Source organism: Filicampus tigris, chromosome 1 (genome assembly GCF_054856515.1).
Source record: "Filicampus tigris isolate MCC_2025a chromosome 1, RoL_Ftig_1.0, whole genome shotgun sequence".
NCBI lineage: Eukaryota > Metazoa > Chordata > Actinopteri > Syngnathiformes > Syngnathidae > Filicampus > Filicampus tigris.
Window position 1 is genome coordinate 39453482 of NC_141217.1, and position 17400 is coordinate 39470881.

The window sequence follows — 17400 nt, forward strand, 5'->3', positions numbered from 1 at the left end:
CACACTTTTACAATTATGGGTGTTCTGATAAGGTTCTATGCTGCCAATTCCAATCCCGATCATCCATTTGTGAGATCAGATACCAATTCCTATACAGAGCACTTGGATTAGCTGCACATTTTCCCATTTATAGCTGCTGACTAACGATTATTTTGATAATCGATTAATCTGTCAATTTGTTTCTCCATCAAATGCATTCTATCCAAATTTCCATCCCTTTATGATACAAAAACAAGACCTAAATTCCAATCGACAGTGCAAAAAATGCTCAAAAATGTATCATGATTCAGTTACTGGTTTGGTTTGTAACGTGCAGTGGTTAAGGAAAGCGGGAGAGGAAGCGACACGGATCACAGGCTGGTCTCTAGTAGGCTGCAGACTGCAAAGTACGAGCTGCAGGTCTTTGTAATTGGCAATGAAAGGCATGGATCGACATATGACAATCACATACTTTCCCAAAGAAATCGTATATATATATATATATATATATATATATATATATATATATATATATATATATATATATATATATATATATATATATATATATATATATATATATATATATATATTATATGGATATATATATATATATATAAATATAAACATATATGTATATATTTATATAGATATATATCTTATCTTCAAATTCACAAATTCACAGGTATGTGGGAGTAAAATTATCTTAAAAAAAAATACAATTAACAAGAACCCCAATGTCCGAATACAAATATTGTACTTGAAGCATTAAACATCAGGGAACTGGTTAAAACACCAACAACAACAAAAAAATCCACCATTTATTGGTCTTTTCATTTTTTTCCAGATCTGAATATTGATTTAAATGTTAGATCAAGATAGTTGACTCTTAGCCATTCTATTAACAGACCTCGAACTGCCTGTGGATGGCCCTACATTATATACTGTAGTGTATGTAGGCAGTGTGTGACCCCCACTTCATTCAATTAAATGCGCTGGTTTTAGTGTCAGGTTGCAATCGGGATCCTCGCCAATCATTATGAATAACTTCAGCGTCTGCATTGATGCCTAGCTGGGCCAGACAACCTCCTGTGGCAACACTTTTGCAGCCCAAGAGACGAGTCTGTGCCATAAAAAGACACAAGAAAGAAAGATGAAAGAAAATAATGGCCTTATTTTGGCTGTGGATGCGTTTTCACCGATGCTTTGCTACAATTATTTCTGACAAATGCTCATGCCAGTAAACAATTCACTGAGGGTGGCGAGAGAGAAGGAGGTCGACATTATCATGCCTTCATCCTCCGTTCACAAGCACCAGAACGTGCCTGTTGCTATGGCAACTCATTTGAGAGCCCCCCTTCAGACTCTCTCTCTCTTTCTCTCTCGCTCTCTCTCTCTCTCTCAACATCTAAATAAAATCTATGCTATTTATAGAGCAAAACTGGCAACACGCAAGCGACACTGATCGCACATGCGAGGATGTGAATGCAAAAGAAAAATACAGCTCGCAAACACGCCTACGTGCACGCGCTCGCGCGCAGAGCTGCTGCTGTGCACCCATCTGTGTATTGAGTCCACCTGGGCTTTTGTTTGCGATGCATCCAAAGGAAATGCCGAGGAAGTTTTAAGGTTGAACTGTCCCAAGCTTCATTGTGAGGTCCACGGAGGGTCAACGTTTGAGAAACACACCCCGTTTCATAAAAGCTGAACACTGGACACTATGTACAATTGTACAATTGTGCACACTTTGGCACCAGAAATGGGCCCCAAGACTCTGCTTGGCCTATCAGCATTGGCTGCAGTGTGTTTCATCCTGCAACCTACCATCCCTGCAAGGGTAACAGAGTTCACTCAGCATCCTGGAGCCAGCATAGTTCTCCCAGTGGCAGAAGCCAGCCAGAGAGATATGTTTGAAGAAACAATGAGCAGGGGCTCCACTTGTCAGCGGAGGAGAGGCGCGGAGATGCCAAGTGGGCCTCACAGCCAAAAGGGGCCTGTGTGTTTGTATGACAAATTCCACTTGATGGCACTTTTTTTTTTTTTTTTTTTGCCACAAAAGAGAAAATTGCTCATCAATGTGTGAATGAGAATTTGGAAACAAGCAAGCTGGCTGCACGCAAAGCACCATGCACAGCAGCTGCCAAGCCGGGTGAGGTGTGGATGAATCAGTGTGTGTGGTAGAGTCACACATGATGCCTCCAAACATATTTTTGCATACATAACGTGTGTGTGCAAATATATACAAAAAATAATGTTGTGAATTGCTGCCACTTCAGTGTAATGTCTTCTCCATCCATGATGAATAAGGTCTACTCTGAGTTGCAAGGCAAGCCGAAAAAAGGGGATATGGATGATGAGATTAGAGCAAGAAAAACGCCCAATCAATGAGGACGCCCCGCCCTCATCCGTGGGGTTGTCATGGCAAGAAGCGTGACGTCACAGTGGAATGAACGCCGTCTATAAGTATGGGACACTCAGCGCGGCTGCTTTCGAGCTTGCGGAGAGAAGCAACACGTGCTAAACATTTGGGGGAAAAAATACAAAAAAAAAAAATTAATAATCACGGCACACCCCGTTGTTTTGTTTCATTTTAATGTTTTTCGCTGTGTTTAATTTGAAGGTGGATTTTTCCGTGTGAATTTTCTATTTAAGAGGGAAGAGTCGTCTCATCAACCATGGGAAGAGGAGTAAGTACACTACAATCTTCTTTTTTTTCCCCCATCCCCAAGTCCAAAAAAGGCAATTCAAACAAGTGGGTGTTGAAAGCATGATGATGTTACCATTAGTCGAGTGACGACACTGTTGATTTTTTTTTGTGTGTGTGTCAAAATACTTCCGTGTTGTTGTCATCGTCGCCTCACGGCGTTTAGCATAAGTTTGAAGCACGAAGCGGTCATGTTGCATAACGGGATGTGGTTGAATACTGATGCTGGCCAAGTTGGCCTCTCACGGTGCCACAAAATGTTCCTCAAGTGTTGCACATTTGGCCCATTTCGGAGCAGCTGTGGTTCTGGTGGGATGGATGTCTTCAGTGGAGGTCGAACCTTTTAATTACGTACACAACTTTATCCAAAGTCCCGTCTGCACACCTTGTCAGGGGATGCTTTTCATCACACACTGACGTTGGGCTCTAATAAATGTGGCATGTTTGATATCGTTTCAAAAGATTCGGAATGTAAGGTGAGCTTCTAGGCTTCAATTTCACGTTCATGCGTCCCCACTTGTCGTGATCTGATTCCCGCCGAGAGGGGAGCATGGACTGTGCCTGGCTTAGGTCACCACTTGAATTGTTTTTGATGAAGTTTCTGTGTGAAAGTGTCTGGGGCTGCCACACCCCACCATGCTGCGCACCACTAACACTCTTTATGGACTCAGCCTACAGCCCCAGGGATGTGGAGATGCTTGAGGAGAGAGAACAAGGGGAGACGTCGACCAGATTGGCCCCTTTCAGCCTCCCCCCTTTTCTCGCTCCATGCTCCTACAAATCTGTGCTCTCTTCGCATCTCGGCCAATCGCTGCCCGTATTGTCTCTTTTTTTTTTTTTTTCCCATAGCTGGTGAAAGGCACACCCTGCCCCCATCCTCATCCCCACAGTCTCTTATCCTCGCTTCTCTCAAATCGCCACACGTGGAAGAGATGATAGCCCCCGCGCAGCTCTCCTGGCGTGAGGAGGCGGGTGGTCAGAGCGAGACGATTGTTGTTTCTAGGTCCCCTCTTCACGTTGGAGATGATGCTCGCCTTGGTATTGTCTTACGCTTCGCACATCTGCCTCAAGTTGCAACAAACACACTGAACAAATGAGCTGAGAAGGAGTTGATGGGGGAGCTGGGGTGGTGGTGGTGGGGGGGGGGGGTGGGGGGGGGGTAGCGGTGATGTAAGAAGACAACCAGTTGCCGCATTGCCGCCGCTCCAGCAGGAGGGCGCGCTCTACCTTGAATTGCGCACTGGAGAAATGTGTCCGATTATTTGCGATTGCAACAACACCAGTCACGTGTACACTGGAGATAACTTGTCAAGGAACATGCATTGTCTCAAAAATGCTGAGAGATTTCTGCTGAGCTGAAAAGCCGAGAACGGTTACTACATCACAACATGTCCCAGATGATATAATAATATTGTTTATTTATATATATATATATATATATATATATCTCAAACACACGCCATGTCTGCGAGCAGTGTTGGGATTCTATCACAGCAGGTTTATAGGATTGATTAGAAACTGCTTGGGGGAAATCCAACATTAAATGGAGAATTTCTAATTCCCCCCCTCCCCCCAAAAATCATACTTTATGTTAAAACAGTCATTGTGATTCGACAGTCGTACATAATGAATATGAAAAATTTGTTGTTTCAGGCCCCATCTTGTGCCCCTACAAGAAACCACCACGCCCGAGGAAAAACAACCAATCGGACGGAAGTCATGACGTCATGTCATTTGTCGCACAATCACAGGCACGGCCTTGAAAAATAAAAAAACTATTGAAACCGATAAGGTTTAGTGTTATAGTTTGACTCCGTTCCGACAAAAGATTGCCACATCGTAATTGACACCTTTATGTTTTTGATTGGTTGTTTCTCCTTGGGTGCATTGGTTTCTTATATATCAAATTAGAGGCACAAGAGATGGCTGATTTTTCTTGGTTTCACAGGTCATCACTAGTGTCAAGTGAGAGACCATTTGAACAAATAAGAAATTAGTGATTACCCCGCCCCCCATGAGTCCAACAAGTTTAAAAAGGAAGTCACTCTTGAATGCATTACCGCCCTCTGCTGTGACAACCTGCAATTAGCGGATGCCCGTATGTCATCCTATGTCAGCCGATTGGCTGGACGAGCTGCTGTTTGATCATGACAAGTGCCTTTGATTTGAGATGCTTTGTTGTTGTTGTTCTTTTGTGGACATGTCATATTCAACATCACAAACATGTGCAGTATTCTCCATACATACAGAGTCTGTGCACAAGAGCCTTCTAAATGTCCAACGGAGGATTGTTGAGCCCCTTTTGTTTCATCCGAATCTGAATTCGTCATCCGACTCGTCTATGTGTTCACTATTGTGAGGAACTCTTTGGGGAAAGCAAGATCCCCAAAAGCTTGGCTGAATGCCTTTCGCGTGGCAGCCCATCGATAGGGTGAGAGTTTATGAGCCAACGTCAGTGACCTCTCACCTTGTGTGCAATTTTCTGGATGAATGGACAGAAAAGCCCACAGAGACACAGCAGAAAGTCTTCCCGCAAGGGAAAGTTCGCTGCGCTGCTTGGACAGACTCCACAAGTGCATCCGTTTCAACTCCAGGTTGGTGGAAGGGCCTACAGCTATCGCTCAGCCAAGTGGAGCGTCTCACATCGAGACTCTGCTCTCGCCATTTTAGGCCATGTCTTTCGGGCTCTAGTTTAAGTCAAAGAGCGTTAGATGTTATTGGACTGAGGAGGGCCAGATTGGATTCAATCGGAAGACATTATCTTCCACTTTATTGTCAATTGCCGCCCCTCATCTCTGACAGTCCCCGCACTCGCCGGCCCCCTTCCGCTGTGTCCTACGTGACGCCCCGCTCTCACCTTCCCTCTCTCTCAGGCCATTTTTCCCTCTGGTTTCCCCCCCCCAGTCACTTGATGAGAGAGAGTGAGAACCAGGAGGAAAGAGCGTGGGAAAATGGGACTGTTATTTATTTGCTTGCTTCCTTCCTACTCCTTTACTTTCCAGTTGATGAAAGGCAAGCAGATTTTGGACGTGAAGTTTGTTTCCAATGTGCTCGCTCCTCCTCCATTCCGCCACATGCTTTTCAAATTGTCGGTGGTTTGAAGGCTCAGCTGTGTAAATCTCATTCCCGTCAAGTTAGTTGCCCTTCCAACAAGGGCCATTGATTCATCTGGCGTCTTTTGTTTTGGATGCCGAGTACTGAAAGTTGCACGGGACGTGAGGCGAGTGTTAAAACTCAATGCACTTGTCTTCTCACAGTTTATACTTGGTGGCTGAGGGGAAGTGAAAGGGGGGAAGGGTTAAAACATGTGACCGACTGTCCATTCACATATCCCCAGAGGCGTGGCTTTGGTCACCGCTAGCAACCGGGCAAAGTCCCATTAGTGCGTGTGTTTGTGTGTGTTGGCGTGCATTGTTGGGCACAGCTGAATGAGCAGCTCTGGTGTCTGATGCCAACCAGATCCGTTTGTAGGAATTGTGCCAACAAAAAGTGCTTGAAGATTTGCAACTTTTTGGCTAAATGCTCTTTTCCGTCTTTCTTGTGAAGTTTATTTCATAGTTTGACCCAAAACTTTCATTAGTGTGATCTCACTAAATAAGCCATTTGGTCCCCACCTCGATATTTGCTCAAATGTTACCTATCCCCATGACATTTTTTGGACATTTTTTTTTCACAGCTTAAGCAGCGATGTCAAGCTCACGGCCAAGGGGCCACACATGGCCCGCCACATAATTTATTGTGGCTCCCTAAGGCCAATAGTCTTTTTACATAATCTTTCTTTTCACTCAGGCAGGAAATCTGTCTCAGAGTTGCAGATTTTGTTCACTTTTTACTGGCATTACACGAATTGTTTTCACCCAAAACATTGATCTAACTGAACAAATTTATGAACATATTTATGTTCCATGACTTCTGATTTTATTGTTAGAAATGTACAATATATAATAATCAGAGCAGGGCATTTGACAAAAAAATTGTGGTCCGTTTATCATCTTCTGCCTACAGCCGGGGTGTACACCGTCAGTTTATCCTCCATTTTTTCCGGCCGGACCAAATACTAATCACCTATAGGCCGGCCCGACTATCATTTTGCTTTTCCGAATACCAACTTCGACAAACTATCATTATCAATACCTTCCCACTGGGCGATATTTAAAACGAAGGACTCACCGCGGCATGGAAGCCTCACGCGGCCGGCGTAAATGCCTCTCCTATTAGCACCTTCTAGGACCTTTTTTGTTTTATGTACCTTCCAGGACATCGGAAGCCTCCCCGCTGTTTAAAGAGACGCATTTAGTCCGGCCGCGGTGAGGCTTTGATGCCACTGTGGGTTCTTTCATTTCAAATATGGACCCAGCGGGGCTGCGGGCAATAAACGATTACATAGAAAAAATGGGCTTCCGACTATGCTTAATCCGTCTATTTTTTTTTTTTTTTTTTAACTTTACAAAGTCTACCAAATGGTGATCCGTCATAGGCAGATAGGCATACCGTTCTGTCATATAGTCGATGTGCGCAGGTCTGATAACAATGAAACGAAAATTGTATACATGTAATAATATAAATGAGGCAATTATATATTGACATGATTTTCAGTAAGGCCCTCTGAGGGAAAGAAAGTTTGATTTAGCCCACCATGAAAATGAGTTTGACACGCCTGTCAAAGGGAAATTTTACAGAATGATTAGAAGATATGTACTTCCAAACATTGGTAACTATAACTAATTTTTATTTTAGTGTGAACAGAAAATTCCGTTAGATGTCGAAGCTGTTTGAAATCAACCGGTTACCAGCTTCAACTGCTGTGGAATTATTTGTCCAAAGCCAGATGGCCCCTGGGGGCTCTTGGGTGTCCAGAGGCTAAGATCTGACCGTAGCGATGCAGAACCAGTGTTTTCCCAGCTTAGCTGACCGGGGGGGGGGGGCTTCATGCAACAATAACATGTGCTGGGATCACACACTCTGTTCCAACAACTCCCTGGGAAACTTTTAGAAACATTATTACTTTGCATATTTCCACGACCAAGGACGTGTGCAGGATTTAGTGTGAAAACATTGAACTTGGGTCTAAAATATGGCAACCAAGATCACTGCTTCACCACGTATCCCTGCCCTTGACCAATCCTTGCTAGCATGCTAACAACTCTCAGCCCAGTGCAGCTTTGAATTATAGATGAGTCTTAACTGCTAATTGACGTTGTCTTGTTGTGATATTACTGAAGCTACTGGGAAGCATCCCTTAGTTGGCTTTCTAAACTTGGCGACACCACATGTTGCCCACCTCATCATGTTTAGTTGCTGTCTTGAAATAATGCCAGTATTTACTGCATATGTACTGAATTTCTTTCCGCTGCCCTTTTGTATTTCCAGGAAGGACGAGAGCAGTATGAGCTGGCGGCCACCTCGGAGCAGGGAGGCAAGAAGAAGGGCAAAGGGAAGAAGAAAGAGAAAGACATGGATGAACTGAAGAAGGAAGTGGACATGGTGAGTGTCAGAGCCAGGCATTTGACTAAAAATTGAGCGTCCGTTATTCGTCATCCGTCTGCAGCCTTGGTAGCCTTCTGTCGTCCGTCATTCGCCTTTGTTTCCAGGGGGCAAAATATAGAGTCCCTGTTGATAGGCCGGTCCGCCTCTAATTTTAAACGGCCGTCCGTCGGCGAGTCCGACTAAACTTTCATTTTCAGTGGGGCAATTTCAAACAAATATATATTTAAACAAAAACTTTGAATTCCTTGTATCAAAAACATAAAATGATGAATAAAAAAGGGTTAAACAGCTTTTGTGCAATTTCACTTGAGCAGCGAGCATTTTAGCATGCAACATAATAATACAGTAGGTTCATGGCTGTGTGGTTCTGAGTTTGGACCAGCTAACTAGGAATAAGACAACAATTCTTTGCACTAGTAGATGTTTTGGAAGTGTGAAATGCCCTGAAATGAAGACGCCTTGAGAAGAAATGGTAAACTTTATTAAATGTTAATTATTATTCTCTTCTATTACATTAAAAGTGTTTATGTGACTCAGTTGTTAGATAATAATCCTCAAGTAGCATTTTAAGGACTTTATCTTGCTCAAGAAATAGGAGAACATTTTTCAAATTCACACTTTTTCGTTGATGAGAAACGATAATAAAAAGTCTTTGGTGGCCAATATTCGTAGGCTGAGATGTTAGATAATTGCATCACATTTCAAAAGCAGGACAAAGTGGCCGAAATTACATAACTCTCCTTTTGTGAGTTAACTGAATATCATTGTATATATTTTGATATATTTACTATAACAAATTATATCAAATTTAATAATATATATTTTCTCTGTGCAGGATGATCACAAGCTGACTCTGGATGAGCTGAATCGCAAATATGGAACAGATTTGAGCAATGTGAGAAGTGCCGCCTTTTAATACACATTTGTTGCTAGATGCACCTCCTCTTTGATTGCAATGTCATTAAGATGTGCCATAACTAAGTGGACTGAAAAGGAGTCCGCTGAACGAGAGCAGGGCGAGCTCCTTAAAACTAAGGTTAAGGGTGATGGAGACAAATGAAGAATGGATTATAGGAGGACCTTTTTAAAATCGGTCTATTGCTGAAGGGCTCTTCACCTTGAAGGGCTGCCGCGCATCGAGCGATGCGGCGGAACGCTACTCAACACTGGCTGAGTCTTGGCTACTTGTTTTGCGGCGATTCAAAATTTGATTTGGTTACAAAACAAAAACAAACAAACAGACATCTTTGATGACATGTTTGAGTTGGTCTAAGTCCAATTTGGTCATCCGAAGCTAGTGGCCAGAGACGACATTTTCTCTGGTCTTGATTGCCTGCCGATTTTGCCGATCCTCAGCTGCCGTCGGCTGCCTCTAGTAGGGCGATCAAAATTCGAATCGCATTTGCTCGATGTCACGTCGCAAATTATGGCCAATTAAAATGCGCGGAAGCTTCCACGCAGGCGAAAAATCAATTTCCAGTTTTAAGCGAGCAAAACAGTCGTCCACCATGTGCTGCCAATCACTAAAAATAGAATACATACAGCACTTATTTTACAACAATACGTCACCATATTTATTATTTCATATGTACCTGAGGATGAAGTAGCGAAGCTTGTGGTAAAAAATGTACGCCGCAAATGTATTGGAGCAAGCGCCGCCGTTCAATATATGGATCTCCATTGTTCGTATTTATTCTTGCCAATGTCCTCTTTGTGAAGCATCCTGCCTCTTCATTGACTGACGCTTCATCTTTTTGCGGATTTAAAAAAAGTACCGGTAATATGGTTCAACATATATATACACAAGGAGCCTCAGAACGCGATACAGGCTTGTACAGTTCACATCCAAGAAGTCCTTCTGCTAAATTGCCCAGTTTGCCAGGGTGAGTGGCCAACTGTCATTTTTTTTGTGACGGTCTGATTCGGAAGCAGCTCATGGTGTGCGGCGGTCGTAAAACTAAATAATACTTCAAAGGGTTGCATTGCCTTTGCTGACACCTGCTTGGCATGCTTCTAACATAACATAACTTATTATGCCTTGGTCATATAAAATGCATACAATTTGCTTTTGTGCATCCTGACCACCAGCCTGTCAAATTGTGTGCGCCCCAGCTAAAGCCTTTGTTCATGCAAATGGGCTCCCGGTCATGCAGCGAAGATCAAGGAGAATAGTTAATCAGTGCCTTTAAACGTGGCATCTTCGAGCGCCGCATGTGTGTGCTGTGCTCATGAATAATTCATGAGCCACAGACAGCCCCCTCTGTGCTGATTTCTTTTTTTTTTTGACGACAGTACTTTATCATCTCCCTCCACATTCTTTTCTGTGCTGATGAAGGGGATGTTACTAGGTAAATCATCTTTGGTCTCCCTGGACATAAATGTGCCAGTGCATTCGTGTGTTGAAGAAGAGTCGTAGCGCTGAGTTATTTATCTGACGGGACCAAAGCGTAGCAGCTCTTTTTCCCTTTTAAGTGACTCCTCTTCGTACCATGTTAGGGTTTGACTAATGCCAAGGCGGCTGAGAATCTGGCCCGAGATGGGCCCAATGCCCTCACCCCTCCCCCCACCACCCCAGAGTGGGTCAAGTTCTGCAAACAGGTAACAGCTTGCTGAAACCTATTGTACTTTACATCCTAGTTTTGTTGCAAACAACTCATCCAACTTTTTTTTTTAATTTGAATTACTTGGCATCATGCAGATGTTTGGAGGTTTCTCCATGCTCCTATGGACTGGGGCCATCCTCTGTTTTCTGGCCTACGGTATCCAGGCTGCCATGGAGCATGACCCAGCCAATGATAATGTAATGTAATGCTCCTGAACCATACTAATGCCTCGTTGTTGGAAATTGTCACAGGCTCGGTGTGGAGGTCTAAATGTCAAGTTTGTTTTGCAGTTGTACTTGGGTGTTGTGCTCTCGGCTGTTGTCATCATCACTGGTTGCTTCTCCTACTATCAAGAAGCCAAAAGCTCCAAGATCATGGACTCCTTCAAAAACCTGGTCCCACAGGTGACCTTTCATTTCTCCATCTTTTTCTTGTTTTATTTCATTTCAATCAAATTTTCCACCGATTTACATATTACAGTCTCCGTTAAAGGGGAAGTCAACCCATAAATGCTCTTTCCAATCATATGTTCTATGCGCATCCACTAGTCTAACCGCGGCATTCTGATTGATATTGTGTTTGCGTGATATGAGTTGAGTAGTAAAATCCACCCGTTTTTGTCCATCTCAGGAGATGGCCATTTTGTGGGCTGAAAACGACTTCACAGTTGCTCGCGTAATGTAAGTTGAGTAGTAAAATCCACCCGTTTTTGTTCATCTGAGGAGGCGGACATTTTGTCACCTGCTGTCGACTGAAAACGACTTCACAGTTGCTCAGGTAACAACCAATCATGGTTCAGCTTCAGAAAACAGGTGAGCCCTGATTGGATGTTACCTGAGCCCTCATCAACTGTGATGTCGTTTTCACAAGTGACAAAAGGGCCGGCCCCTGAGATGGATGACAAAAAAACGGGTGGATTTTGCTGCTTCACTCATATTTCACAAACGCAATATTAATCAGAATGCCGTGTTTACACTAGTGGAGGCGCATAGAACATATTATCGTGGTTGACTTCCCCGTTAAATCTCACGTGTCGGTCAAACGTGACCGCATCCATCATGTCTGTCTCGTAGCAAGCGCTGGTTGTCCGTGATGGTGAAAAGAAAAGCATTAACGCAGAGGATGTAGTTGTCGGTGATTTAGTGGAGGTGAAAGGTGGCGACCGGATCCCCGCCGACCTGCGAATCATTTCTGCCCATGGCTGCAAGGTAAAAAGACAGAAGAGAAGCTCTTAGCACAACAGAAACGTGGAACTATCTCCTCATTCACAGGCAATGTGACAATTCTCAGGTGGACAACTCCTCTCTGACGGGTGAATCCGAGCCACAGACACGTACTCCGGATTTCTCCAATGAGAACCCGTTAGAGACCAGGAACATTGCTTTTTTCTCCACCAACTGTGTTGAAGGTATAAAGCAAGGTTATGTCAAGCAACTGAGGACAGGGACGCTCCAATACGAGGGACAAAGCACGTAAGCGTGAGCTTTGTGAACCTGGATTTGTTCCCAACAGGAACTGCCCGAGGCATTGTGATCAGCACCGGTGACCGCACCGTCATGGGTCGCATTGCCACGCTTGCCTCAGGACTTGAAGTTGGGCGCACTCCCATCTCCATCGAGATTGAGCACTTCATCCATATTATCACCGGTGTGGCAGTCTTTCTGGGCGTGTCCTTCTTTGTCCTTTCTCTCATTCTTGGGTACTCGTGGTTGGAGGCCGTCATCTTCCTCATCGGCATCATAGTTGCCAATGTGCCGGAGGGTCTCTTGGCTACCGTCACTGTGAGTCCTTCGCCTTTGCTCAACTTCACCGGGTTCTCAGCATCTAATAAGCCTCTCGTGTTCAGGTTTGTCTAACTCTGACTGCCAAGCGAATGGCCAAGAAGAACTGCTTGGTCAAAAATTTGGAAGCTGTTGAGACGCTGGGCTCCACCTCCACCATCTGCTCGGACAAGACGGGAACCTTGACCCAAAACAGGATGACCGTTGCCCACATGTGGTTTGACAACCAGATCCACGAGGCGGACACCACTGAGAACCAGAGCGGGACGTCCTTTGACAAGAGCTCTGCCACTTGGGCTGCCCTGGCCAGGATTGCTGGACTCTGTAACCGTGCTGTTTTCCTGGCAGAGCAGACCAACATTCCCATCCTAAAGGTTGGATTCAATTGTTTTCTCTTTCCAAGTGGCAATGTATGAACCATGCCTTTTCATCAGGGATGTAATTATCTGATGCAATGAATATCTGGAGCTTTTCTCTGTCATTTTGGTGCAATAATGATTTAGAAACGACTGTGTAAGAAAACAATGTTCCTGCCAATATTTTTGGCTTCACTTCTCTCTTATAACGGATATCTACCACTAATATTCCAACAATGTTTTTTTTTTTTTTTTTTTTAGCTCCTTTTATCCTCCCTGGCGTATATGAGAGAAAAGAAACAAGTTTCTTTGTGTCTTGGCAATTTACCTGCTTTTTGGACATAGATGATACCTACTAAGTTTACTCTCTCTGAAGTCAATTTAAAAGGCTTGCGCTTAGTTCTAATGGTAGCTGGTCAATGTTTTTGCCTCCAGAGAGATGTAGCCGGTGATGCTTCAGAGTCTGCCCTTCTGAAATGTATCGAGCTGTGCTGCGGATCAGTCCAAGAGATGAGGGAGAAAAGTAGCAAAATTGCAGAGATCCCTTTCAACTCTACCAACAAGTACCAGGTATTGTTGGGTTTCTGTTTGGAGGCCAGAAAAGGATACCAATTGGAATTTCCAAGAGCCTAAACAGTCAAACTTTTGTTTCCCAGCTTTCTATTCACAAAAATTCCTCGACTGAAAGGGAGTCCAACCATCTGCTGGTTATGAAAGGCGCCCCCGAGAGGATTTTGGACCGTTGCTCTTCCATCATGATCCAGGGCAAAGAGCAGCCTCTCGATGACGAGATGAAGGATGCCTTCCAAAACGCCTACCTGGAATTGGGAGGTTTGGGGGAGAGAGTGCTCGGTAAGCATTAGTGCCATTTTGGTCAGCAGCGCCGCTGATCATCCACTTGAAAGACTCATGAGTGGTTTTCTTTTTATAGGTTTCTGTCATTTCAATTTGCCTGATGACCAGTTCCCAGAAGGCTTTGCTTTCGACACCGATGAGGTGAACTTCCCCACCGAGAACCTGTGCTTCATCGGCCTCATGTCCATGATAGACCCTCCTCGAGCAGCTGTGCCTGATGCCGTCGGCAAATGCAGGAGCGCCGGAATCAAGGTATGCTTTTTTTTTTGATGAATGAAGCTTTGTTGTTTCGGTAAAAAAAAAAAAAAAAAAAAATCAAAGTTAATGCAACACTTTGTTCTTCAGGTAATCATGGTGACGGGGGATCATCCAATCACAGCTAAGGCCATCGCTAAGGGCGTTGGCATCATCTCTGAAGGGAATGAGACTGTTGAGGACATTGCTGCACGTCTCAACATCCCAATCAATGAAGTTAACCCCAGGTAGTGGTTGGAATGATATTGATATTTTGATCTTTTGTAGTGGCAAAAGGTCATAATCTGAACCTAATGCCCCTCCCCTGTCCCAGTCACAATAGCTTTGTTGTCTTTTAGTCGCATGCAAACCCAGCTTGAGTGCATGTAGTACTTGAAGTTAAAGTGAGCTAAACTTTGCTGCAGGGATGCTAAAGCCTGTGTTGTCCATGGTGGAGACCTAAAGGACTTGAGCTCAGAGCAGCTTGATGACATCCTGAAGTACCACACTGAGATTGTCTTTGCCAGAACCTCCCCGCAGCAGAAACTGATCATTGTGGAAGGCTGCCAGCGACAGGTGCAAGACGCAGCACTTTGTGCAACATTAGCTCCTTTTGAATTTGTTGCCAGCACGAATTGTCCCGAATCTTTGTTGGTCATGTTCCCCTCGACGCTTTGCAATTTCCTCACCACGCAGGGAGCCATCGTTGCCGTGACTGGCGACGGCGTCAACGACTCTCCAGCTCTGAAGAAGGCCGACATTGGCGTCGCCATGGGGATCGCCGGATCGGATGTCTCCAAGCAGGCGGCTGACATGATCCTGCTGGATGACAACTTTGCTTCGATTGTTACAGGAGTTGAAGAAGGTAACGTGGTTCCTTTGAGCTGTCTGGCCTGAGCATATTTTTATGAATGCCGCTTATGTGTGCTTTTCCTACCAATCAGGGCGTTTGATCTTTGACAACTTGAAGAAGTCCATCGCTTACACCCTGACCAGTAACATTCCCGAGATCACCCCCTTCCTCCTCTTCATTATTGCCAGCATCCCTCTGCCTCTGGGTACCGTCACCATCCTTTGTATCGACCTGGGAACTGACATGGTGTGTGAATGACATTTTCTCAAGTTGCTTTTGTGTTTGAGGCACGTCTGTGCATAGCTAAATAGACAGGTGCCACCTTTCAGGTTCCTGCCATCTCATTGGCTTATGAAGCAGCTGAGAGCGACATCATGAAGAGACAGCCTAGAAACCCCAAAACAGACAAACTGGTCAACGAGAGGCTCATCAGCATTGCCTATGGACAGATTGGTACATTTTAAACCAACCTTACCATTGTGTCCTTGCTAGATTTTTCTGCTATCTAGGTCTTCTAAGATAAATAGAAGAGAAACATACTCCCGAAATAGGCCCACACTGATAGAGAACCAAGTGTTTGAGTGATGAGAGGTCAGTGTTCTTTTCCGTATTGAAGCCAAGAATAGGCTCGACCTGCTTGTTGGAGTGGCCGTCACTGTACGATGGAAGAACAAAATACAAACACGCAGTAGGCTTTATTATCACAGTTTTTATGAAAATAATGAATTCAAAGTGTGTTTTCATGTGAAAACAAATGCCAAAATTGGAAAAACAATCCAGCGCCACTGTTTTTGATCTCACAGGTGTCTAATCATTAGTGGTACTGGAATACTTCTGATTGTTCAAGGTAGTTTTGTAATGGATCCATTGACTCAGTTATTTGTCGAATGACAAATGTTCTCTCTGAATTGGTCCTAAGGAACTCCAGACTAATTGGTTAATGGAATTAGGTATTGATCTGGAATTTAGGCTGAAGATCAGTCTTCGTTAGAACGATTTTCCTTCTGACTATGTGATGATGTAATTGTCATGCAATCATGTCGCTGCTTGCAGGCATGATCCAGGCCCTTGCGGGCTTCTTTACCTACTTTGTCATCCTGGCTGAGAACGGCTTTCTGCCCCGAACATTGTTGGGCATCCGGGTGTCCTGGGACAACAAGTACTGCAATGATCTGGAAGACAGTTATGGGCAGCAGTGGGTTAGTACAATCGCCTTCGCACGGTGTCGGCGTCGACATTGGGGGTCTTCATTTTGCCGCCCGTATGTGTGCGCAGACTTATGAGCAGAGAAAGATCGTCGAGTTTACCTGCCATACGGCCTTCTTTGCCAGCATTGTGATCGTACAGTGGGCTGATCTGATCATCTGCAAGACCAGGAGGAACTCTGTCTTCCAGCAGGGCATGAGGTCGCTGGAAAATCGTCTGCCTAAACAAATGTTAACTGTTGTGTCGTATGGAATTGATCAGAAACAGAAACAGAATTATATCGAACCGGTTATCCCTTCAAGATATTGTTTTTGGATCAAATCGCAACCCATGTGTCTTCTTCTTACAAGTGAATCTTATTTTCATTGCACAGGAACAAGATCTTGATCTTTGGGTTGTTTGAGGAAACTGCCCTGGCTGCCTTCCTCTCCTACTGCCCTGGCATGGACGTCGCCCTAAGAATGTACCCTCTCAGGTGAGTTGGACACCAAAGGTCACGCAACTGTGCCGCCTCGCAGCGCGGTATCTAATTTCCTTGTGTTTACGTGCATGTGTTTTTCCAGGGCCAACTGGTGGTTCTGCGCCTTCCCATACTCCCTGCTCATCTTTATCTATGATGAAATCCGCAAGCTGATCCTCAGACGCAGCCCAGGAGGTGAGCTCAAGAACCATGCTTTTATTATCTTGCGTTCCAACGATCCTCCTGCTCTCCTATCTTACAAGCTCATGTCAAGTAAAAGAAACTCTTCACCTTAGCTTTAGACTTCCTCCTCAGTGACAAAAGGGGAAACTTTTTTTGTTGTGTAATATGTGTTTCCAGGTTGGGTGGAACAAGAGACCTACTACTGAAGACCCATCAGCCTGTCAGCTCCCATCTTCTCCTCCACTCCCATCGTTGCATGAATATTGTCTTGCTGCTCGGATTAAAATTTGAACCTCCGTGGGGGGGGGAAATAGCCCATTGGAACGTGTTTTTATATTAGTGAATGCTTGATACTACTATTATTGACATACTGAGATGGAACGTGCTGATGATATATGATAAATGCTAATAATGACATGAACACTGAACATTGACTTTGACTATGCGTGCCTTGTTTCTGAAACAGGACCAATTTTATACATGTTTTTAACAGTTATAAATGTTCAATAAAATGCGCTTGAGTCAGGTCCTACATGTTTCCTGTTCTTGTTATTGATTCAAATTCTTGTGAGTGTGTGTGTTGTGTTCATGTTCAGATATTATGGCAACTGATTCATTTTCCTACTACACAGAACAAGATAACCAAGATTGTCTGAATGTAAGCACATATTTTATCTTGTCACTCAACAAAAATATAAA

At 44.2% G+C, this 17400-nt stretch overlaps 1 protein-coding gene across 2 annotated transcripts; it reads left to right on the forward strand.

Annotated features, from left to right (window-relative positions):
• Positions 1-2449: 2449 nt before the first annotated feature.
• LOC147154060 (sodium/potassium-transporting ATPase subunit alpha-1) lies at positions 2450-17233 on the forward strand. Of its 2 annotated transcripts, none has more exons than XM_086040375.1 (23): positions 2450-2666; positions 8054-8167; positions 9006-9065; positions 10667-10768; positions 10869-10970; positions 11064-11177; positions 11847-11981; positions 12064-12181; positions 12286-12554; positions 12620-12928; positions 13346-13480; positions 13567-13762; positions 13842-14017; positions 14111-14247; positions 14425-14575; positions 14696-14864; positions 14944-15098; positions 15182-15305; positions 15906-16051; positions 16128-16258; positions 16432-16533; positions 16622-16713; positions 16879-17233. In XM_086040375.1, exons 1-23 carry the CDS (start codon positions 2655-2657, stop codon positions 16905-16907), a joined length of 3078 nt encoding a protein of 1025 aa, XP_085896501.1. In that variant the 5' UTR covers positions 2450-2654; the 3' UTR covers positions 16908-17233. The 2 variants fall into 2 exon arrangements, with proteins under 2 accessions (XP_085896501.1, XP_085896493.1); XM_086040367.1 differs by lacking the exon at positions 2450-2666 and adding an exon at positions 4936-5277.
• The last annotated feature ends 167 nt before the right edge of the window (positions 17234-17400 follow it).

What these genes read in the sequence shown, in the direction of transcription:
- LOC147154060 (XM_086040367.1), top strand. Translation starts at nt 5,170, where the DNA reads ATGAATGGACAGAAAAGCCCACAGAGACACAGCAGAAAGTCTTCCCGC. An exon ending in ATGGAACAGATTTGAGCAAT is followed by an intron (nt 9,066 to 10,666) that starts GTGAGAAGTGCC and finishes GTACCATGTTAG; the next exon opens with GGTTTGACTAATGCCAAGGC. An exon ending in TGTTACAGGAGTTGAAGAAG is followed by an intron (nt 14,865 to 14,943) that starts GTAACGTGGTTC and finishes CCTACCAATCAG; the next exon opens with GGCGTTTGATCTTTGACAAC.